The sequence below is a fragment of the Lathyrus oleraceus genome, chromosome 5 (assembly GCF_024323335.1).
Source record: "Lathyrus oleraceus cultivar Zhongwan6 chromosome 5, CAAS_Psat_ZW6_1.0, whole genome shotgun sequence".
NCBI classification, from domain to species: Eukaryota; Viridiplantae; Streptophyta; class Magnoliopsida; order Fabales; family Fabaceae; genus Lathyrus; species Lathyrus oleraceus.
This window is the reverse complement of record NC_066583.1, coordinates 222,276,194-222,300,430: the sequence shown is the minus strand read 5'-3', so window position 1 is coordinate 222,300,430 and position 24,237 is coordinate 222,276,194. Positions and strand designations below refer to the sequence as shown.

General features: G+C 37.4%; 2 protein-coding genes across 2 annotated transcripts; both read right to left on the bottom strand.

Moving 5' to 3' along the window:
- Nucleotides 1-2,541: 2,541 nt before the first annotated feature.
- On the bottom strand, nucleotides 2,542-3,363 carry LOC127079821 (uncharacterized). The gene has a single exon (XM_051020189.1). It carries the CDS (start codon nucleotides 3,361-3,363, stop codon nucleotides 2,542-2,544), a length of 822 nt encoding a protein of 273 aa, XP_050876146.1.
- A 17,942-nt stretch (nucleotides 3,364-21,305) lies between these two features.
- On the bottom strand, nucleotides 21,306-22,857 carry LOC127079819 (uncharacterized). The gene is made up of 5 exons (XM_051020188.1): nucleotides 22,844-22,857; nucleotides 22,459-22,520; nucleotides 22,246-22,355; nucleotides 21,900-22,115; nucleotides 21,306-21,533 (listed from the first exon to the last, which is right to left on the bottom strand). The coding sequence occupies exons 1-5, from the start codon at nucleotides 22,855-22,857 to the stop codon at nucleotides 21,306-21,308; spliced, it is 630 nt and encodes a 209-aa protein (XP_050876145.1).
- Nucleotides 22,858-24,237: the final 1,380 nt, after the last annotated feature.

The window sequence follows — 24,237 nt, the reverse complement described above, 5'->3', positions numbered from 1 at the left end:
TCACACCACTAGCTCCAGCGATGTTAGTCACGTCTGGCTCTTTCAAGATTACTGGTTTGTTACCTACATAAACTACAGGTTTATAGTTCCAAGGCACGACTTTGGTACTGTCAAATGAGAATGGAGCGGGAACATGGATAACCATGGGCTCAATCTTCTTCACTGGCTCTAGGTCAACATTTCTCTGATAAGGGACCACAAAAGGCTTAGGAAGCCTCTCTTGATCAAACACAGGCACAATCACAACAACATCCTCATCAATCTTCGCTCTAATGAACTGAATAACTCGCTGATCCATCAAGCGTTGAAGACAAATTTTGAATTCACCACACTGATCAGGGTTGGATGAACACACCACACAATTATCATGTACTTCATTCACCAATTCTGCTTCCATCAATCTAGCATGGACCACGGTTAAAAGAGTCTTCAACTTGAACACATCCTTTATCAATCCATCATCAGTTGAACTTTCTATAGCATTGACACCTGAACTATCATGTTTAGGCAAAGGATTATTCCCCACATTTGGAACATCAGCAAAAGACAAAATTTTCTGATCTATCAACTCTTGGACCCGAAGCTTGAACACCTTGCAATTCTCTATTGTATGACCCTCTGAATTAGCATGAAAGGCACATCTAGCATTCTCATCATACCAAGGCTTATGCGACTTCGGCATTGGAGGTAATTCCCTTGGCACGACAGTCCCATTCTGAATCAGATATGGTAGCAATTGAGTGTAACTCATTGGGATATGAGTGGTATTCACATTATTGTACAGTTGATATGGCCTCTGTTGATTTGGTCGTTGCTGCTGAACTGGACGTGGTTGATTATTCTGTTGATGTTGAGGTGGAGGAGCCTGGAATTGAGGTTATGGAGCTTGATATTGAGGAACTGGAACTTGATAGTGAGGTACCGGAGCTGGAATAGGAACAGGAGCAATTGGACGGTAAGGCATGGTTGGATATTGAGCAGCCGCTACGTAAGGGTACTGATAATAAGGCACAGAAGCAGGAGCTTTGTATGGTGGTCTCCCCCTCTGAGAAGAAATGGCACTAGTCTCACCCTCCTTCCTCTTGAATCCGTTGAAAGGCTTCTTCAAGATTGGTTGAATGCTGGAACCTCCCTGGATTTTACCACTCTTCAGTCCTTCTTCTACTCTTTCTCCCACAATCACCATGTCAGAAAATCCTGTGGAAACACTATAAATCAATCTTTCATAATATTGGCCCTGCAAGGTTCCCATGAAAATGTCAATCAATTCACGAGCAACCAGCGGCGGGTGCACCCTTGCAGCCAATTCTCTCCAGTGTTGTGCGTATTCTTTAAAAGATTCATTGTCTTTCTGGGCCATACTCTGAAGCTGAGTACGGTTTGGTGCCATGTCAGTATTATATTTGTATTGCTTTGCGAATGCTTCAGCCAACTCATCCCAAGTGTGGATGTTGCTACATTCCAACTGCATGTACCAGTCCAAAGATGCCCCAGTTAGACTGTCCTGAAAGCAATGGATCATGAGCTTATCATCTCTGGCATAGGCAGCCATTTTTCTGCAATACATTTTCAAATGTATGTTAGGACATGTGAGTCCTTTGTATTTTTCAAATTCAGGCGCTTTGAATTTTGGAGGAATCACCACGTCTGGGACTAGACACATCTCCAAGGCACTTAAACCGGTTGAGTTATGTCCTTCCAAGATTCTTAGCTTTTCGGCCAGAGCACGACACATCAAGATAGCCTCAGAATCTTGGGCAGCAGTAGGGATGACCACTGGAGTAGCTCCATTGTAATTCTGCATTTCAAACTCGTCCTGGAGCTCTTCATCAGTGCGGGGCATGACTACTTGATTGACTATCGGAGGTCCTTGCACAGCGACTCCATCAGCTACTCTAGAAGTATGCGCAGGTGGAGGCACATGGTTTCTTTCAGGCGGTGGAACAAAGCCTGGAGGAAGACCGTAGATAACGGGGTTTGGAATAGGAACTGAAGGTCCTGACTGAAGAGCAACCCCTTGAACTAGAGCATCGTTCCTTGCAGCAGCGACAACACGAGCCTCTTCTTCCCTTCTAGCCAGAGCTTGTATAGCCTCAAAGATCTGCTCGATCTTGCTTTTGACAGAGTCCATCTCCTCTCTGAAGGCAGCTTGTTCTTCTCTAACTACATCCATGATTCTTCTTGTGTTGGAGCGAGTAGCGTATGCACGTTGAGGAATCAGCTTGAACTACTGGACACGAGGAAAAATGGAATGAGTTTTTGTTCTGAGAAATGAAATGCATGATGCATATGTTAATGCACGTGAAATTTAAAAATGTCTTTTATGCTTATGTTCAATTTTATTTTCAGGGAACCGTGTTAGATTCCTTGTAACTTAGCAAGCATTCAAAGAGATCACGGGGAATAAAACAAGAATGGAACCAAACTTTTTTGTACAAAAGAAACTCAAAATCCTTCATTCATTCAATTCAAAATAGAGTACAAGGATTGAGTACAAAATATTCTTTCAAACATAAAGGAAAGTACAACATAAAAAAAAAGTCAAACTGCAGGCTTCTGTTTATTGAGATCTTCCAACTCTCCTTTGAACCTTTTCATCATGTCTTCACAAAGATAAATAAATTCAGTCACTGAATGAGGGATGTTGTCATTGTCTATGTCTTCCAAAGCACATCTTAGCATCAAAGGCACATTCGTAGCCATGCCATTACAGAAGTCTATCAAACTGGCAAACTTGTCTCGATACTCATTTCTTTGTTCATGTAAAAACTGGATGGTTTCCTTGCAGGTTGCCAAACTAGCATTCACATTTTCCCTTGCGTTCATCCAATCTTCACCTTCTTGTAGCAAAGAGTCATGTCGACCTCTCCAGTATCGTTCCCACTCATTAGTATTTTCAGCCTCCTGGCACTTTCCTTTCCACATTTCAGGTGTAACCCGAGTAGCAGCCAGAGCACTCTCTTTACTGCGACGTTCTCGTTCTTCCCTTTCTTTTGATTCACAGAGTGAAACACTGAGGTTGGCTATCTCAGCCTCAAGCGTCTCTCTTATCTCCTTCTTTTGTTTTGTGGCGAGCTTCCACCATTTCTCTTTCTCACGACAATCCCTCTCATCCTCTTTCAGTTGGCTTTTGACGGTATTCAAGCAGCTCTCAGCCTGATCTAACCCCTGTTTGACTCTTTTTCTCTTACATTCCTCCTTATCAGTCCTTTCCACAATTGCTTGAAGTTGTGTTTTCTTCCGCCCAAGCTCCCACTTATGATTATCCCTTTCTTCAGTAATTTGGAGAAGGTTCAACCGTAGCTCTTCATTCTCTTTTTCCAAACTTTGGATGACAACCTTGAGCTCTTTAGCTTCCTCCATAGTGACGTGAGTAGGTTATGGAAGATTTGTATGCATTGGAGGCTCATAAGGGTATGGTAGTTTGTCTTGAGAAGCTCTGGCTTGGACCCAACTTGTATATGGCCCTCTAGCTATACAATTCTTCTTTCCACGCTCCCTTTTTCCTTCTCTACGAACTTTAGTCCAGGCACGACCTATCCTCTTCACCAGATCAAAGTCCTTCACTCCTTCTCCCAGCAAGAAACCTTCTAACAACTTGTCTTCTGGTTTGTCATTCATAGGAAACCCAAGTTGCCGCATAGCAAGCTCAGGGTTGTAATTGATGCAACCTCGAGTTCCTATGAGTGGCACATTATGGAAGTTGCCACATTTGACGATTATGTCCACATCATCGTAAACACGAGAGTACCAGGTGATGTTATTAGCAGTGAGAGACATGATTTTTTGAGACCACTTGAGGTTATCCTTGTTTTGAACAAAAGGCCCTTCGCTTGGTAAGTGAGATAAGAACCATTTATACAGTAAAGGAGCGCAACACTGGATCATCCCCCCCTTCTTCTCATTTCTCCAATGGATAGAGTGATAAACATCTGCAAGCAAGGTGGGAATGGGATTCTTGAGCAAGAAAATGCGTATAGCAGTCATGTCCACGAAGTCATCAATGTTCGGGAACAAGACAATCCCATAGAGTATCAAGGCTAACACAGCATTGAAAGCGACCCAATCTTCTTTACTTTTGAAATCTGAAGCTTTTCCCACTAAGAACTTCAAAGTGAAGCCCAAAGTGTCTCCTTTTGGTCCAAGATTAGCTTTCACTTCCGCTTTATATAGATGTATAGATGAACCTATTTGTTGATGTGTAGGAAATTCCCCTAGACCGGTGTAAGGGACTTCATCCTTGATACTAATGTTTGCTATATGTGAGAACTCTTCCAGTGTTGGTGCCAACTGGAAGTCCTGGAATGTGAAACACCGCAAGGGAGGATCATAGAATTGTGCCAAAGTGAAAATGGCCCAAGCATCCACCTCAGTGTTCATGATAGTCAACAGGTCACCATACTCAACACAAAAGTTGTTCCTTCTGATTTTTTTCACATATGAGATCAACCCCTTAATCAATCCTAGCTTTGGATTCCTGAACTTGAATGAATAAGTACTTTTTTGATTGCTACCCATGTCTTCTGAATGCCTGCAATCAAACGAGTCTTTAGGTCCCTTGAAAATATGCACATGTCATATGTGTTATGATTAGGAAATGTTTTATGTTTATGTATGTACAGTTGGGTAAGTGATCATTGGAACATTCTGATTAATTATTTCATGGAGGAAAGGTTCCAGGAATAGGAAAACCAAATAGGTAGGCTCTAGGGTTTAAAAGGTTCCTAGAGTCATGGACCCAATTCAAGAATATTATCGTCAGAACGACTAATCGTAAGACAATAATATCTTGAAAAGGATCTATTCTAGGTTAGGTCTTTGTATTAACCCAACGAGTCCTAAGTCTCGTAGGTCAATACTACACAACCATCGACTCCACGGTTCTAGACACGGTTCCCAGAGTCATGGATCACACCTGACAATATTATCGTCAGAACGACTACTTGTAAGACAACAATATCCTCAAAAATGATCTATTCTGAGTGAGGTCTTCGCATTAACCCAATGAGTCCTAAGTCTCATAGGTTAACACTACACAACCATCGGTCCTAAAAGCCATAGGTTCAGGGTTCTACAAAAGGTCCTCAGAATCATAGATCGAGGTTGAAAGTATCACCGCCAAAACGACTAATCGTAAGACAGTAATACTTTCAAGGGATCTCATCTGAGTGGGGTTCTCGCATCAACCTAACGAGTCCGATGTCTCGCAGGTCAATACTACACAACCACCATCCTAACTTAACTTTTTCTCATAGCTCGGGTATAAAGCTTTTCCTCACACAAATGCCAATAGTCCAGAAAGTTCCAATGATACCATATATCAATAATACAGTAACTAGAAATACAGATAATAAAGGCATATATAGATAAAATAAATAAGAAGCAAACAAACAGATAAAAGCAAAAGCTCAAACACAAAACAAACTAAATTAGGGTTGACTCGCTTAGGAGAAGTATTATCCCCAGCAGAGTCGCCAGCTGTCGCGGCACGAAAAATACCCGAGCGTAAGGAACGCTCGAAATATAAACAAAACAGAGTCGCCACCGAACTTTATTTATTCCAAAAGAGGGAAAGGGAAAATATCGATAAAACCCATGAAAAACAAAAAGAAATGGTCGTCGCAACCAAATCGGGTTCGGGAGTCGGTTATGCAAGGGGAAGGTATTAGCACCCCTCACATCCATCGTACTCGATGAGACCCATTTAGTTAGTTTCGTGTTAGAGTGTTAGCGTGATATCGTTTGTGATCTTCTACTTATCGGGTGAGGAAATAGAAATAAAGAAAGGAAAGACTTAGGGGTGTTTTAATATTAATGTGCCTGACAAGATTTCGCAATCCTGCTCCTACGTATCTCCAGGTGCTATGAAGAACTCAAGGCATACATAGTTCTACCCAAAGAGAACTACTGGGTGGATTGCTTTTAAAGAGAGTGATGCTTGGATCACATTTGAGCGATTAAACCTTTACTTGCTACTCGCTCTTGGAGGCTGAAGTCTTTGTTTGTTTCGCATCAAAACAGATGTTGCATACTCTTTTCTGAAAATGTTTTCGGAGTCGCACAAGGGCGGAAAACAAGTTTGATGAGTTTGAGTTGATTTTAAGCGGAGACAAGCATCTAAGCAGGGAGCTCTACTGCAGTACTCAGATGCTCGAAAAGGAAGAGGCCTAAGCCCAATCACTCTCTTTTCATCCAAAAGTTTATTATGAAAATGTATGGAAAATTAGGCCAAAGTTCATTAACGGAAGACGATTAATCAGACAGAGAGCTCTACAGCAGTGTCCAAATAATCGAGAAAGAGAAGGTCGATACCCAATCAATCTTTTCTTCTATAAGAGAAGTGACCTAATTCTGGTAATTATTGTATTTTAATATGGAAGACGAATGTTTGAACATTGAGCTCTACAGCAGTATCCTAACATTCGAAACAGAGAAAGTCTAAACTTAATCAGTTTCTTCCATTTCTATTGTGAAAAGCTTTTAAAAACAGCGGGACAACTTGAAATTGGATCAAGTGTCTGAAGTTGACTTTATGAAAATAGTTTGGATGTGGCGGGGGGCATATTTGACTTTGTAATCAATTTGGATTTGATTTAGGATAAAAAGACTCGACGTTGGATCGAGTGTTTATTTTTGTTCTTTTCTGAAAGGGTTGATTTTAATCTTTTGTTAACAATCAAATAGTACAGTAAAGTTAATGAAAGCGGAAAATTTATTACACATGTTTGGGAATGGGGTACATTTTATCGAATGGGGATACAACACAATAATTAAATCATTCAAGTTTTGAAAGACAGTTATAAAAATAAAAGAATCTCGTTGTAAGAAGGCCCAAGAGAAAGCCAAGGGACTCGGAGTAAAAATCAGAAATTGAACTACATAATTTAGCATAATGTTAAGCAATTGTAAAGCAATTTATGTAGGAATCACCCTATCCGAGGTCGGTCAACAAAACTCTATGCGTGTAAACAATTTCTAAAATTAAATTGAATTTTTTTAACTATAAAATTGCTACGCAACCGTGAAAAATCAATGAGACCAATAATATAAATATTTTATTTAACCATTAAAAAAACAATTAATCAACTAAAATAAACAATTACTTAATTAAATCAATAATTATAATTAATCAAATCAAAAATAAATAAATAAATAAATAAATAAAGGAATAACAAGGATGTAAACCGTGAATGTGAGGGTGTAAAAAAGCATGGGCTTAAAGCCCAAAGTAAACTCTAATCCTAATATTAAGATTTTTTAATAATAAAATAAAATAAAAAATAATTAAACTAAATGGGTCCCATCGAGTACGATGGATGTGAGGGGTGCTAATACCTTCCCCTTGCATAACCGACTCCCGAACCTGATTTGGTTGCGACAACCATTTCTTTTTGTTTTTCATGGGTTTTATCGATATTTTCCTTTTCCCTCTTTTGGAATAAATAAAGTTCGGTGGCGACTCTATTTTGTTTATATTTCGAGCGTTCCTTACGCTCGGGTATTTTTCGTGCCGCGACAACTTCCTTTCATGAATATTTACCTATCACAAAGCATAAGCTACCACCTACCTATTCTGCATAAGCACACCGCCTAAGCTCATCTTAGATGCATCACAGTATACCATAAAAGGCTCCCTTAGGTCTGGCAATATCAACACTGGCTTTGTTGTCAACTTCTTATTTAGTTCCAGATGCTACATATCCCACATAAAGGTTTGACCCTTTCAAGTCAGCTGAGTCAAAGGTAGAGCTAACTTAGAAAATCCTTCTATAAATCTTTGGTAGTAACCAACCAACCCTAAGAAACTTCTAATCTCGGTAACTGATTTCGGAGCCTCCCATTGTAGCACTGTATCTATCTTAGAAGGGTCAACCGCTATACCACCATTGGAAATCACATAACCATGAAAACTCACTTCTCGAAACTAGAACTCACATTTGGATAACTTGGCATACAACTTATTCTCTTTAAAAACCTGGAGTACAGTACAAAGATGTCCAACATGGTCTTCATCTGATTTAGAATATACTAGAATATCATCAATAAACACAAATACAAACTGATCCAAATAGGGATGAAAGATCCTATTCATATACTCCATAAATACACCAGGGGCATAAGACACATCGAATGATATCACCGAGTACTCATAGTTCCCATATCTTATCCTGAATGCACTCTGCGGGATATCTCCATCCTTCACTCAAATCTAATGATAACCCGACCTCAAGTCAATCTTACTGAAAATACAAGCCCCCCACTAACTGATATATAAGGTCTTTGACTATGGAAAGAGGATACTTATTCTTGATAATGACCTTGTTCAGATGACGATAGTCAATGCATAATCTTATATTGTCGTCTTTCTTCTTCACTAATAACACTGGAGCTTCTTGAGGCGATACACTTGGTCTGGCAATTTTATTCTCAAGAAAATCTTCTAACTGAATCTTCAATCTAACAAGCTCTGAAGCAGACATCTTGTATTGTCCCATCGAAACAGGTCTAGTACCAAGTACTAGATCTATGGCAAACTCAATTTCTCGCTCCGAAAACAAGTTGCAAATGTCTTTAGGAAACACACCAAGAAACTCACACACAATAGGAATATCACTAGACACAAGATCACATTTTACCCTTAAGGAAGCGAACATCATGAGCACCTGTCTGTCCTCCCTCGAATCTGTATTATTTTCGGGTTCAAGAAACAATATAGCCTCAACAACACATGCACTCTTGTAATCAGCCACTTGACCAATCCTCCACACCAGAAGTATCTCAAAGAAGAAGGAGCTTCTCCCCCACTTGCTTCAATCTCGCTCCTGCTAGAAAGCAGTAAGAAATAAAACAAGTACGGGTAGTGTTTCACACACATGTCGCATACTAGGAACAAAAATATTTTTACAAAACCTGGTCGGACGAACCCACCTACTCTGATACCACTATGTAACACCCTAAACCATGACTCTTAATATAATAGAGAATTTTCACTAATTAGGATCTCAAAACAAAACATACTCTTCATGAACAAAATTCAAACTCACAGCGGAAAACTCGAAAAATACTCAAAACATCAATAATAATTTAAAGCAACCATATAACGAAAATAAACTCCAAAAGATAACTCAAAACAAATTACACGCCTTGTTCCCGATGTTACAAACCAGAGAAGATGAAACTGATTAAAACAACGATAAATATAAAATAAATGAAGAACATCTCCAAGGCCATCTTCCACTCACAACCACTACTCATGTTGAGTACCTAATTGTCTGTACTCTAGAGGAACACAAACGCCACAACAACAAAAAAGGGATGAGAATACACCTTACAAATGATAACGGTTAAATTTAGCAACATGATGGTAAATATCGATAATCATAAATACATCATTCACATGAATATAATCAAAGTTCAAATAGTGATGCCAATGCTAATTCCACCAACTCCTTCATCAAAATGCATGTGGTACCAGGTTTTTGGGGCATAGGTATGTTAATGATTGCAATCTCTCAGGTTCCTCTTGAACTATGTCCCTCTCTAGATATGAGACCTCCATAGTCCCTCTTTGAACCAGGCCATCACTGGACCGAAGTCATACCTAACTCCAGAATATATGTATGCATGAATATGTATAAAGTAAGCATGCGACTAATCAATCATCAAAAACATCATCACCAGTATAAACATCATTATCATCATAAAAAACATCATCATCATAATAAACATCATCATCATAATAAAAAACATCATTATGATAATAAAGATCATCATCATAATAAACATCATCATCATCATCATCATCATAAAAAACATCATCATAAGGTTTCACTCTTGAACCAATACGTTGTCAATCACATGTCATCATTGTAATCCCTTTGGATTACTAATCTCTAAAATCGCCAATTCTAGACCGTCATTGTAATCCTTTCAAATTACTAATCTCCAAAAATACGGTTTTTAAAATATATTTATTTTTCATCAAAAAGAGTAAAGTTATTTTATTACTCAAAACTCTAACGCATAAAAAATTCTTAAAGTTTTATTATATTAGTCACAACTCATCAGAATCCTCAAAAAACTCAAAAATAGGTCAATATCTCTCAGTTCTCAAAATAACTCTAGAGTACCCCAAACGTAGTCTAAAGTATTCAGAAGTACTCTAAGGGAAACTTTTCACAAGTGCTAACTCTACTAACCCTAACGGCTGACGTTTTAACTCAATTTACTCAAAAGTGACCTCAAGATTACCAAAAGATCACCAACGTCAAAAATTGCTCAAAAAATTTCATATTATTTATAACTCAAAAGAATTCTCAAAAAGCTCAAAAATCGCTCACAACATCTCTCAACTCTCAAAATAATTTAAATAATTTTACGGAATTCTCAAGGGAACTTTAAACAATTAGTCAACAATTGACAACTCTAGGGCGACCATTGAGTATTCTTATCCAAAGTACTCAAAAATACCTCATTGCAACGTTCACAAGTAATAACTCTACTTAACTCCTTAGGGAGCTGGCGGTTTGACTCAAATAATAATAAAATTAACTCTAAAATAATAATTATATCTCAACTTATCAAAAAGGTAAGAAATTTGATCGAATTACATCAAATTGACCATCCAACTCGAAAATCGCCAAAACCGCCGCCTGCTGCCCACAGTCCGACTGTACATCCCCAACCATACAGCCTCGCAGTACAGTTGTACAATACCAACCATACAACCTTGCAGCCCAATCGTACAACCCCGTCGTACAACCCGCAACTCGCCGTGCAGCCCCGTCATACAGCTCGCAGCCCAGCTATACATCTCCTACTCAAATTTTCCGATTTTTCGTTAAAAACTCCAATTTTAAGAAATTATGTTTTTATGATATTTGGGAAATTTTAGGGAAAACACATCGTGAATTTTTTGGAAAATTTTGGGAATACGCATCATAGGGTTTCTGCAGAAATAAATTTGGGAAAATAAATTTAGAGACAAAATAGGGTTACTCATATTTAGAGACAAAATCCCAAAACTCTAAAGTACGATCATAACAACATATGCATAGTTTCATAGTAATAGAATTACAATCAACAACAAAGATTGTTAAACCTACACACAATAACACTTTATTGACCCTAGGGGATTTATCACAAATCCTCTTTGGTTTTCAGAGCAACTCAAACATAACCATAAAATTCATCGATCTTTCCAATAAGGTTTTGTCCAAACCTTATTTGCCCAAATAATTCATAGATTATAAGAAATAAGGGAAAATTAAGCATTATCCGTGGCACTGATGTGAGGGTACAAAATCTTTACCATCCTGGCTTCCTAATTCACCATCAATAAGGAAATCCCCCTTACCTTAGGATTGCAGAATCTTCAAGCTTTTGGCTATGAATTTCCTTCCTTGAGTTCCTTAGGTTTTTTTTCCTCTTCTCCTTCTTCTTCAATTTCACGTATCAACAAAAACTTTTCTAAAACCCTTAATTTTCCTATTTAAATAACCCAAAAAGATTTTGTTAATTCTCAATTTCCCCTCAACTCTTAGCTATTACTCCTTGAGACTCTAATTTCCTAAAACTGTTAATTTTACCCCATATTCTCAATTTTCATATTTTTATTATTTTAATTAAATAAATATTTCATTTAAATAAATATTAATCAAAATTCTCCAAATTTCTATTTTCTCAAATTATTAAAAAATAACTAAATTTATCAAATAATTTCAATAAATTCTATCTTTATTTTCCGCTTTTCAATCCTAAAACCTCGATAATTAGTAATTAACAAAATACCCTTACGCACCAAATAATACAAAAATTTAAATATAACGAATTGAGCACGCAAATAATTAAATAAAATATTTAATTAAAATTAGGGTGTTAGACTCGTACCTTAGAGGTTGACCTCTGATGCCAACTGAATTAGATAAAAATGTCACAAGAAGAGGGTTGAATAATGACACCTCTTGTTTTTAATTTCTGAAATAAGCTTTATCAAAATGAACTATGAATATATTCAATGATTGAAGTATTTGTAGTGTGTGAATTATGTACAAATAAATAAATTTAAAGAAAAGAGTTTAAGAAATAACACATTTATCCCGGTTTACCAAACTTGACTACTCTAGTCCCCACGTTTTGTGAGATTTTCTTATTAATGATCAATATCTTTTGATCCTTTTCTTACACCAAGATATATTTTCTTTAGCCACGACAGGCTTACAACACTGATTTCAAAGCTTCATCTAGCTTACACTATCACCCAAGATCAACATTGACTTTAGGATATACAAAGTATTAAGAATAATTTGTAAGGATGATCAGATTCCCAATTCCTCAACAAATGATTATTGAGAGGATGTGATTTTAAGACAAATAATATTAGAAACAAAGATCCTTGAATCTAAGTGAAGCTAGCAGAAATATACCTGAACGTATCGCACGCTCGAACATACAATAGAGTCACCACCGGACTTTATTTATTTCCGAAGGAAAGGGAAAACATCGACAAAACCTAGGGGGAAGAGATATGCTGGGTAATGAAGTCGGTTATGCAAGGGGTTTAGCTCAATTGATAACAAACATCAATGTGAAGCTTGCTCCAACGGTGATTTGAGCTTTGGTGTGGGGAGAAGAATTGGAGAAGATGAAGTGAGAGGAGAAAAGTTGAATTTGCAATGAGTAATTTGAGAGAACGATCAAGTTTTGAGCTTTTTCTATGTAATGAGAGTGATGTGTTTATATAGGTTATAGGTTTGGATCAAATGGAGGTTCGGAGTTAGTTTTGCGAGGTTTGAAATTGGTCAAATGAGGCTTGGAGTTAGTTTTGTGAGGCTTGGAATTAGTTAAAGTGGTTTGGAATTAGCTTAGGACTGTTATGAGTAACTCACAAATGTTGATAAGTTTGGTGAATTGAAGTGTTAAGAGCTTGGTTCAATGCATGAATGATATGGTTGGTTGTTGTACAATTATGTAAAGATTTCAATGTGTATTGATGCAAGCATTGGAATTGGTTTGGAGTGGAAAGGAAACTGCATTACTGTTGAAAAATGCAACATTTTGGTTATTGGCAGCAAGTGTAATATATTACCTTAGATATGGTAATCGGTTACCATCAGTAAAATGAATTTTTTTGGCTACTGGAACCAGGGTAATTGATTACCCAAAGCATGGTAATCGATTACCATCAAGAAAGAATGGTTTTTTTGGCTATTGGAAGCAGGGTAATCGATTACCCAAAACATGGTAATGATTACCATCAAGAAAGAATGTTTTTTTTGCTACTGGAAGCAGGGTAATCGATTACCCAAAATATGGTAATCGATTACCATCAAGTAAACATGATTTTTTTCCTTATTTTTGATGCATGGGATCATGCGTGAGGTATAATAGCTTGGTTTTCTTTGAATGAATGAATGAAATGGAATTAACGGGTCATGGAATGACTTGATCAAATGGATAATGAGTTTGTATCAATGGGACCATAAATCAAAGCATGAATGAATCTTGACATTTTAATAAAACCATGAAAGTAATGGGTGAAGTGGGAATGAAATAAGACTCAGATCAAATGGATCATGAGACCATGAGATCAATGAAACATGAATGCAAAAATGCCTTGAATAAACCACATAACACCATGAATTAGGGTTTACTAGGTCAAAGTTCAAAGATGTGCATCAAATAGAGAACTTCAAATTAGGTGAGAAGTCAACTCAAGTGGTGCATCAATGCCATGAACCACAACCAGGGTTTCCACTACCTCAATGCAAACCATATGGTTGAAAAACCTCAAAGCCAAAGACTAAGGTTTTGATGAACCATAGATCAGAAAGCCAAACCAGCAAAGCATCTGAATACCACTTATCCTTGATTAAGGTTTCAAATAATGTCTAAAGCTCTACAGGAAACACCTCAAACCATGGACCCACAATCAGGATTCAGAAGTCAGGTTAATTACACAGAAGGTCAAATAAGAGATCACATAGGAACAAAGTCAAGAATTAGGGTTTCAGCCCACAAGGCGTGCAATACCGCAATCTTCAAACAAATCCCTTGTTTTTACCAACCATAAACCTTGAATCTATGATGCCCGTTAGCAAGTGTTAATCATGAATGAATGATGCACATGAATGAAATATGAATGAGTCTCAAGCCATAAGTCAGACGAGAAGCGAAAAGGGAGGGAAAATTTTGGGGTACAACACTAAGATTATGATTTTAGTGAGAATGTGATTTTGAAAGAATATGATGAATTTTTTCTCTTGAATTCTCCTTGAAACTATGTGTTTTCTCTCTTGAACTTTCCTTGAAAAATGATGTGATTTTAAAATAAATTTTCTTAGAAAGAAAGATCTTTGATTATAAAAATATGATTTTAGTGGAAATATGAATGATGACTTCATGCTCTTTGAAATTCTCTTGGAATGATTTGTTGATTTGGAGAGAAATGAGAAGAAGTATATATAGAGTTCTTCATGCTCTACTTTCCATGCTTTCAATGTTGCCCCTAGTATATACTTGTAATTACAAGATTGTCATTGTTATTTACAATTTTGTCATTGTTTGTGTAAACGTGATTAGTAGATTTATAGAATTGTTATTCTTCAAAATCTGATACTCTGTTTTGGTTTTTGATACTCTTATGTTTGATGCTCTGTTGTAAGAAAATTACAAGGCTGTCATTGGAATAAAAATCTGATACTCTTTGAATGGTGCATAACTATAATAATGCCATTTGGATTTTTCTTAATTCTCAATATGATGAAGAATTACAAAAATGTCATTATGTGACTTATTTCTTTGTCATACTTGATATTTTGTGCTCGTTTAAAAAACATATGCCTTTTCTTTTCTTCTACCGAGCTTAATAATAAACTTGAGAATCATTTCTTCTCCAATCTCATTGATGATAAACTTTATACATACATGTCTTATTTATTTTCACTAAAGAGCACACATCAAATAACAAATAAGATCATAATCTCAATTATATTTACACAAAAGTTTGTCATCTTCAAAGCATCAAAAATTATTTTTCCTCAACACCGTCTTCATGAGGGATGAGAGGGACGAGAAATCGCCGTTTAATGAGAGAGAAGATAGGGATTATAGAGATTCATCATTGAGAGAGAGAGAGAGAGAGGGATGTCGTCGGAGAATGCAAGATCTGTGAGGGGTGAGAGAGAGGTGACGTCGTTCTCACACTGAAGGATAATTGAAGGATTTATAAAGTGATTGACTCATGTGATGAAATTAAAGTTATGTCTAAAGTCATAATTTTGAAATTATTTTGAGGACAAATTTATCAATTCATTCCTAAAATCCCCAAAATGAGGGAACTCGAAAATTGGATCAAATTTGAATTTTGGAGGGCTTCTAAAAATCTCCAAAACCTTTCTCTTTTTTTTTTTAACTTCCAAAGAGAGGTTTATCATTCCATAAGCCTCCCCTCCTCCCCCCCCCCCTATCCAACTCCCAGACATAGCCTAAATATCACATTGTTTCTGGCGGTGAAAAATAATCTCAACAATTCAATGGTTGGAATTTATTTTCTTCAATGAAAAGAAATGATGACACGCCAATTGATATTGGGAAATCACAGTATTCCGAACTGTTAAGGATGCAAACAAAGGGGGCTTGACTTGTCTCCTCTTATACGTAAGCGCGTGTCAAATGGATATTGGTGTTAGCAGAATAGCAGAAAGTGGAATTGGAAAATTTTGTATTCCATATTTCGTGTCTTTACAAGAATACAATTTTGAGATTTATACAATTCAGTATTAGCTTACTTAGGTAAGTAAATCTCCTATAATAAAGCTATAATTAATCTATAATAAAACTGTAATCTCCTATAATTAATCTATATCAAATAATATCCCTATAATATCTCTTAACACCCTCCCTCAAACTCTAGTTGGTATGGTGGATGCCAACTGGAGTTTGCTTAATAAATCTTTGAAGCGCATCGGATTATGAGTTTTGGTGAAGGTATCAGCCAGTTGGTCCACAGAAGGAATAGAAATCAACTGTATGGTGCCATTAGTAACATGATGGCGTACAAGGTGACAATCAATTTCAATGTGTTTTGTGCGCTCATGAAAAACATCATTATGGGAAATCTGGATAGCACTTTTATTATCACAATGAAGCATAGTAGCAGAAGATTGTGTAACGCCCATATCGTTTAACAACCATCGTAACCAAAGTAACTCAGCAGTAGCATCAACAAGAGCGCAATATTCAGATTTTGTGCTTGATCGGGCAACAACTGTTTGCTTTTTGCTACGCCAGGAAAGAAGAGAATTTCCTAAGAATAAACAATACCCTGTTGTTGAGCGACGATCAGTAGGGTCACCTGCCCAATCTGCATCAGAGTATCCAGATAGGACCAAGGATGAATTAGCAGAGAAGCGTAAACCATGAAAAATAGTACCTTTAACATAGCGAATGATACGTAGAACTGCAGAGAAATGAGATGACCGAGGGGCAGCCATAAATTGACTGACTTTATGGACAGCATATGCAATATCAGGGCGAGTGACAGTTAGGTAAACAAGACTACCAACAAGTTGTCGATACAAGGTGGCATCTTCAAGAGGAGTGCCGTCAAGTGGTGTGAGTTTGGAGTTGACTTCCAATGGTGTCAATTCAGTCTTGCAGTCTGTGATTCCTGCTCGAGAAAGCAAGTCAGAAGCATATTTGGCCTGGGAAAGATAATAGCCTTCTGAGTCTTGGGAAACTTCAAGCCCCAAACAATAACTAAGGGAACCAAGGTCTTTCATTTCGAAATGTTGACTGAGATATTGTTGTAAAGCTGAGATTCCAGTCTTGTCATCTCCGGTTATGATCATATCATCTACATAAAGAAGCAAAATTACAATACCACTATCACTTCTTCGAGTGAATAGAGCAGAGTCATGTGGACTAGAGAGAAAACCAAATTATGTTAGAGTAGAACTGAACTTTGGCAAACCAGGCTCTAGGCGCTTGTTTCAACCCATATAAGGCTTTTTGAAGTTTACAGACCTTAAGGGGAGAATGATATCCTGGAGGAGGGTGCATATATACTTCCTCTGTCAAATCACCGTGAAGGAAGGCATTTTTGACATCCATCTGAAAAAGCTTCCATTTACGAACTGCAGCAATGGCCAAGAGGCTACGAACAGATGTTATTCGAGCTACCGGAGCAAATGTCTCTTCATAGTCTATACCATACTCTTGAGTGTACCCTTTGGCTACTAGGCGAGATTTATAACATTCTACAGTTCCATCAGAGCGAGTTTTTATTTTGTAGATCCATTTGCATCCAATAGGAATCTTATCTGCAGGAAGATCAACTAATTCCCAAGTATTTGTCTTTTCTAATGCTTGAATTTCTTTAGCCATAGCTTGCTGCCAAATGGGGTTAGTACTGGCCTCTCGATAAGAAGAAGGCTCATGAAGAGTTTTAATAGCAGAGTAACAATGGTAATCATTAAGACGAGTAGGTGGATTACTTACTCGGGTGGAATGGCGAGATGCAGGTACAAATATCAACATCCGGAACAGGTTCAGTAGGAGTAGGTGAGGGCGGACGAGTATTGAGCTCAACATCTGGAACAAGTTCATTAGGAGCAGGTGAGGGAAGAGGAGTATTGAGGTCATTAGAGTTATCTTCATTAGAACTTGGAAACAACTCAACTGAGGGATCAGTGAAATAAAATGAGTCAATGTCAAGGGAATGATGAAATGTAGAAAGAGAGGAGAACATTGTGTTTTCCCAAAAGGTAACATGACATGAGATGCGTAATCTGTTAGAGATTGGATCCCAACAGCGATATCCTTTGTGTTCTGTGCCATAGCCAAGAAAGCAACACAAGCGAGCACGTGGTTGTAATTTTGTGTGCTCATGAGGCTGCAAGAGAACAAAACAGACACATCCAAAAGGTTTAAGAATGGAATATTCAGGAGACTTACCAAATAGTTTTTCAAAAGGAGATAAGTTTTGAAGATTTATGGTGGGAAGCCGATTAATTGTATAGACAACATTAAGAGTTGCTTCCCCCCAAAACTTTTCTGAACACGAGGCTGAGAGGAGAAGAGCACGAACTGAGTCAAGGATGTGACGTTGTTTTCGTTCAGCCCGACCATTTTGTTGGGAGGTGTGAGGGCATGAACGTTGAACCACGGTGCCTTGCTGACTGAGAAACTGAAGCAATGAAGATTCACGGTATTCCATCGCATTATCTGTGCGAAGAATCTTAATAGCACAAGAAAATTGTGTTTTAACCATACGAGCAAAAGAAATATAAGTTTGAGGTAATTCAGAGCGATTTTTCAAAAAATATATCCATGTAAACCGAGAAAAATCGTCAATAAACAATACAAAATAACGAAAACCATTTATTGAAGAAACAAGAGAAGGCCCCCAAATATCTGAATGAATTAAATCAAAAGGACTATCTGAAATAAAAACACTACGATTAAATGATAATTCAGGTTGTTTTGCAAGTTTACAATGTAAACAATCAAAAGACTCAAACTTTGTGGATCCTAATAACCCACGAGATATTAGAGGTTGAATTTTGCTTGCTGAGGCGTGACCAAGTCGAAGATGCCATTGATGAATTGGAGAATTCATAGTAGCAGCAGAGATATGATCTTTAGGAAGGTGAAGAGATTGTAGCTCAAATAACCGACCCACCCTGCGACTCGTCCCAATGATCTGCTTCGTTTGTGGATCCTGTACCTGAACACTAGAGGGGGAAAAATAAACATTCAGTCCTTGTTCAAACAATTGACCAATGGAAATAAGATTGAGTTTCAAGTTAGGAATGTAGTATGTGTCAGGAAGGGTGAGATTTAAGGTGGATACATGACCGGTATGAGTTATGTTCATTGTATTGCCACTGGCTGTGTGGATTGGTGGTAGAGATGAAACAAGTGTCGCGGCAGGTAATAATTTAATATCAGTGGTCATATGATTACTACATGCAGAATCAAAAAACCAACGAGAATTACCGGAAGTAGCAGACATGGCAGTAGAGGTATTGGAAGACATAACCTGTTTGATTAAAGCTTCAATATCACTCATAGTAATGGTCGTCGAACCTTCAGTGGCAGCAGCAGAGATGGAGGAAGATCCAGACTTTGGAACATTCTTGGATTTGGTGAAGCCACGATTTTGTTTTGGAGGTCGCGTGGGACAATGTTCAAGAATGTGACCGATACCATGGCAGTACCTACACTCTATAGTAGGACAGTTAGCAAATATATGACCGGTGCGATTGCAATTCTTACATGGATGATGATTCGATTTCTGATGTGAGAATCGAGTAGTTGCAAGAGCAGCATCTATTTGAGGAGTTTTGTCTAGGTTCAGACGTGTTTCTTCAAAAATGATTTCTTGAATAGCAGTGTCCAATGATGGAAGCGGATTTCGATGTAGCAGTGAGGCTCGTACGGCTTCATATTCGGGCCGAAGAGCCATAAGGACTTGAATGAGATGAAGGTGGTCTTCACTGATTTTGGCCAGAGATATTTGGTGCCAAATTGGTTGGATTTGAGCAAGAAATTCATTCACTGATTGACCAGGTTCTTGCTTGGTATTGTGAAGTGTGGTCCATAACTGATAATAATGTTCAAGTCCAGTTGTTTGATAGCGGTTTTTCAAGAATTCCCAAATTTCTTTTGCAGTATCGTAGTTATTAAACTGAATGTGAATGGACGGTACAGACGTGTTGCGCAGCCACGTGATGATCTGATGATTTTTACTATCCCAATCTTCAAGGCGGTCCGCAAATTTTGTAGCAGATTCATCTTCGCCTTGAGTTGGCTTAACGACATCACCGGTGACTATGTGCCAAAGCTTGCGTCCGATCAGAAAACTCTTCATTCCTTGGACCCAGAGATTGTAGTTTGGTCCGGTCAAGGTTGTTGTAATGGGTTTAACAATATCAGTTTTCTCCATGATGCAGAGATGAACAGATGAACAAGATAATGGAGGACTGAGTTTGTACAGATCTGCAAGTAGATATACTGATGTTGCAGAAAAGAGAGAAAAAACAATTTAGGGATCGATGACCTATGCTCTGTATACCATGTTAGCAGAATAGCAGAAAGTGGAATTGGAAAATTCTGTATTCCATATTTCGTGTCTTTACAAGAATACAATTTTGGAATTTATACAATTCAATATTAGCTTACTTAGGTATGTAAATCTCCTATAATAAAGCTATAATAAATCTATAATAAAACTGTAATCTCCTATAATTAATCTATATCAAATAATATCCCTATAATATCTCTTAACAATTGGCTTATTACAACAAGCGGAAGAGTGAACCAACAAAGAACTAGGTTGTGTGCTCTCCCACTGATAAAAATCATGGAAATGGCAGAAATGGTTTTGTATGAGCTCATGCATTTCATTGATGGGATTCTACAAAGGGACTATCAGATCCTTGGGGGTTTGCGAAAAACAATGGCAACGATCACCGATTCCAATGAGGATACTCATGATCACCCTTACCAGATTATAAGCGTTGAATCAACACAACCATTCAAAGCACCGAGTAAAAATGTCTAAGTGTCTAATGGTTTTGTATTGCTTTATAAATTTATAACCGAAGCAAACATGGGACACACCATGCATAGCTTGTTATGTGCCCAGCAGAGATGCCACTAAAACTAAGTGAATGTTGTGTAGGAAGGAGAGTTTCATCTTGTTTGTGCGGAAGGGTTTCCTTTATCTAAAGCTAGCCGTTGGAATCTCCACCTTCGAAGGAAAGCAATTCAAGGTACTGTTATGAAACTCAACCAAATCATCTAACTATCATATATGTTATTATACGTTATTAGGCACACAATCACATCGGAGACTCTTGTGATATGTAGAATGGATTATGTCACGATATAATTTTTTCCTATACTTCAAATAAATAAGATTAAACTTTTTTTTCTTCTTACAGAGGTATTTTATAAATCACCACCAAACAGATGCTCACATCGATGTGAATCAACTCTATTAAATATTTTTAGCTTTAGTTCAATCATATAAATATATTGCCACTCCCTCCATTTTAAATGATTATAGTTTAAGCTTTTTAGAAGAATATTATCATAAAATATTATGCTTTTATTAAATTAACTTTATTAATTATTGAAAATAATATATATAATACAATACTTATAATACATAATTGAAAAAATAACAATCATTTACACATTAAAAGATAAAATAAAATTTATTTTAAAATAAATACTTTTTCTTAAAATGACAATTATTGTGAAATAGAAGGACCTGGTCTACTGTTATTGCATTTCTGTTAGCTGGAAATTCCACCTGATCTTCCCTCATCATTAGCGTCATTCTCTTCGTCATCCTCTTCTTGTTCGTTTTGATCATCAGCTGAAGGGATGTCCAGCATGTATTGATCTTTATCATGTTCTTCCTCATCATCTGAGATATCTCGAGCTTGGTGAGGAATGTCTGGTGAAGCATCATTCGATTTTTCTTGGACATCTTCCTCCGCCTCTAGTATATTCGTGTCTTCCTGGACTCCGATGACGGGATGTTCTTTTTCTTCTCAATCAGAGTCGTTGGTTTGAGAGTGTTGAGTAGTGGTTTTTGGTGGCGAAGCTTCCCGTGGTTCTTTAGCAGGTTTGCTAACCTCCCTCGTAGATCCTTTTTGTCGAATCCTTAGTGGACGTAGGATAATACAAAGGAGTGTTGGCAGGATGATAAGACGGGGTGTTGGTGGGATGGTACGAAGGGTCATTGCTGCTCACATGAATAATTCTTTGGCGCTCGATTGCCCAATACATTCCGCGCCATCCTACGAAGGAAGTTAAGCCACATTGAGTAGTCGAAAGGAGAAGGAATGTGATAACTGAGAAAGAGTAAGGTGAGTTTATTTTACCATAGAACCTTCAGCTCCGGGGCTGGAGTTATCAGTCTCAAGCCTTTCAGAAGTAGTCTTAGCAAGCACCTTTGGGGAAACAGGTTTTTTGGTTGGTACCTTGGTGATAGAATCCTTTGGTTGAGAAGTGGCATCAAAAGTCTTCGCCTTTTTCTTTTTCTTTTTGGCTTGTTTGAAGATATCCAGCTTGCCATCATCAGATTTAACTACTGGAACCTATGGTTCATTGAGTTTTCATTTTTTTGGTGTTATTGGTGGTTTTCGACTTGCCTGAAAAGAAATATCTCAAATATTAAAATGTGAAGATAATGCATCAAGAGAAATAATAACAATGTGTGAAATATACCTTTATTGTTATTGTTGTTGTCGTGAGTGTTTCTTTTTCCTCTTCGATTGCATCTTTTGCTGTAGTGGTTTTCTTCGTAGGACCTTTCTGTGTTGGTTTCCTTTCGACAGCTGAAAAGGAAAAAACAAGCCATATCAATTATCATAGATAAAAAGAGGAATCGAGGAACTGTTGGAAGAACAATTTAAATCGAAAAAAACTCCCATTCCACACCTTTATATATTGGAGACTCTATGCGAACGTCTTCTATGCCAATATGAAGGTATCCTTTGAAACTGTCCAGAGTATGTAACAAGTTACCATTTATGCTACATATTTTGTCACTTATTCAGAGAAAATCCAGGTAACCTGTATTACTTTATCTTAATTTATGTTCTGTTGAGTCTATTTCTTTCACCAACGGTTAATTTTATTGTTTCATCATTCATAGTGTCATTTATATTTTTGTCGCATTTTACGCTTTAGGTTTGTATCTTTTCTGTGTTTCAGGTTCAAGCAGATACTCAAGCACGATCAAATATAGAAACCAAGGAGAAGCGAACATAATCAGAAAGAGGTTTTCATTATCCAACAAGCCTGTTACGGCCACCCGTAGCACCTGTTACGGGCCATAGCACCTGCTACGGGTTATAGCACCTGCTACGGGCCGTAGCATGAAGCCTTGAATATACAGAAGAAAATAATCCAAACAGAGACCTACTACAACCACCCGTAGTACCTACTACTGGCTGTAGCAGGAGACCATGTTTGCACAGAAGAAACCAATTCAAACAGAGACCTACTACGGCCACCTGTAGCACCAACTACGGGCCGTAGTAGGGGGATCTGGCACGGAAGCAAAATATCCACTAAAATAGTGGCCTGCTACTGCTGCGGACCGTAGCAGGGGAACTGGGACATGACCATGAAAACAGTGGCCTGCTACGGGCCGTAGCAGGCATGCGTAAAAAAAATCAATTTTGACTTTTCTGTATTATTCTTAAGTGAGAGGCAGTTTGGTCAATTGTAAGGCGGATGTGATGGACTTTTGTGGATCTTTTTGAAGAAAGAAAAGACTTTTCTATAAGAGGGAAAATGTTTAGACAAGAAAGGGATACCTTGGAAAAGATCAAAAAGTGATACGATTCAGAATTAGAGAAATCAAGGTTTTGGGAGAAACAAGATCTTTCATGAGCGGAAGAAATTGGAGATCAAAGTTCATCTGAATATTTGAAATGTCTTCGTTTTATATTTTGATTTGTTTGAATATTATGAGTAGTTAAACCCCCGAATGCTATGGGGTGTCCCTGATTTGAATCTGTAATGACTTTGAGTTTACATTTGCAATGACAATATTATTTTTCAGAATTACGTTAATCTTTTGATATGCTTAATGCTTTCTGTTTCGGAACAATTGAGATTGTTGTATGATTATCAATTAAGTTGGACCGTCGTTGATAATGCTTTCATAAGATTATTCTATAGTAGATATCACCTAGGACTAGGGATACCCTGTAGGAACCAAATTGTTCTCGATATATTAAGACTTAATTTCACCGATAATTTTCTATGGACATAGAGATTAGGGCTGAATGATTAAAGGTTTTCTCACCAAGGCCTTGGGATAAAATACCCTTGAGAATTGATAGTAATTAATTGATATTTGTTGATGCAATAGTGACTCAGAGTTGTTACAAGGGTGAATCACACACCTTTCCTGCCATATTCCTTTATCTTGAAAACCCTTTTTACAACATTATTTATTTTATTTGCAATTATTTTTATAAATATGAATCTAAAACCCCCAACACAAGTTTTTGTTTAATTGAACAACAATTCGATCTAAATATTTGTGAGCAGTCCTTGAGATCGACATTCGGGGAACTTTCCCCATTATTACTATACAGGCAAAATAATACACTTGCTATTTTTCCGATCAAGTCTTTGGCGTCGTTGTCGGGGACTGCCAAAATATAGAGTTTAAATTTAGTTCAATTGAACTTTTGTTGCTCT

Coding starts and splice junctions, on each gene's coding strand:
- LOC127079821 (XM_051020189.1), bottom strand. CDS start 3,363: ATGGAGGAAGCTAAAGAGCTCAAGGTTGTCATCCAAAGTTTGGAAAAA.
- LOC127079819 (XM_051020188.1), bottom strand. Junction 22,356..22,458: donor AGAGTCTCCAATATATAAAG/GTGTGGAATGGG, acceptor TTTCCTTTTCAG/CTGTCGAAAGGAAACCAACA. Junction 22,116..22,245: donor CAACAACAATAACAATAAAG/GTATATTTCACA, acceptor AATGAACCATAG/GTTCCAGTAGTTAAATCTGA.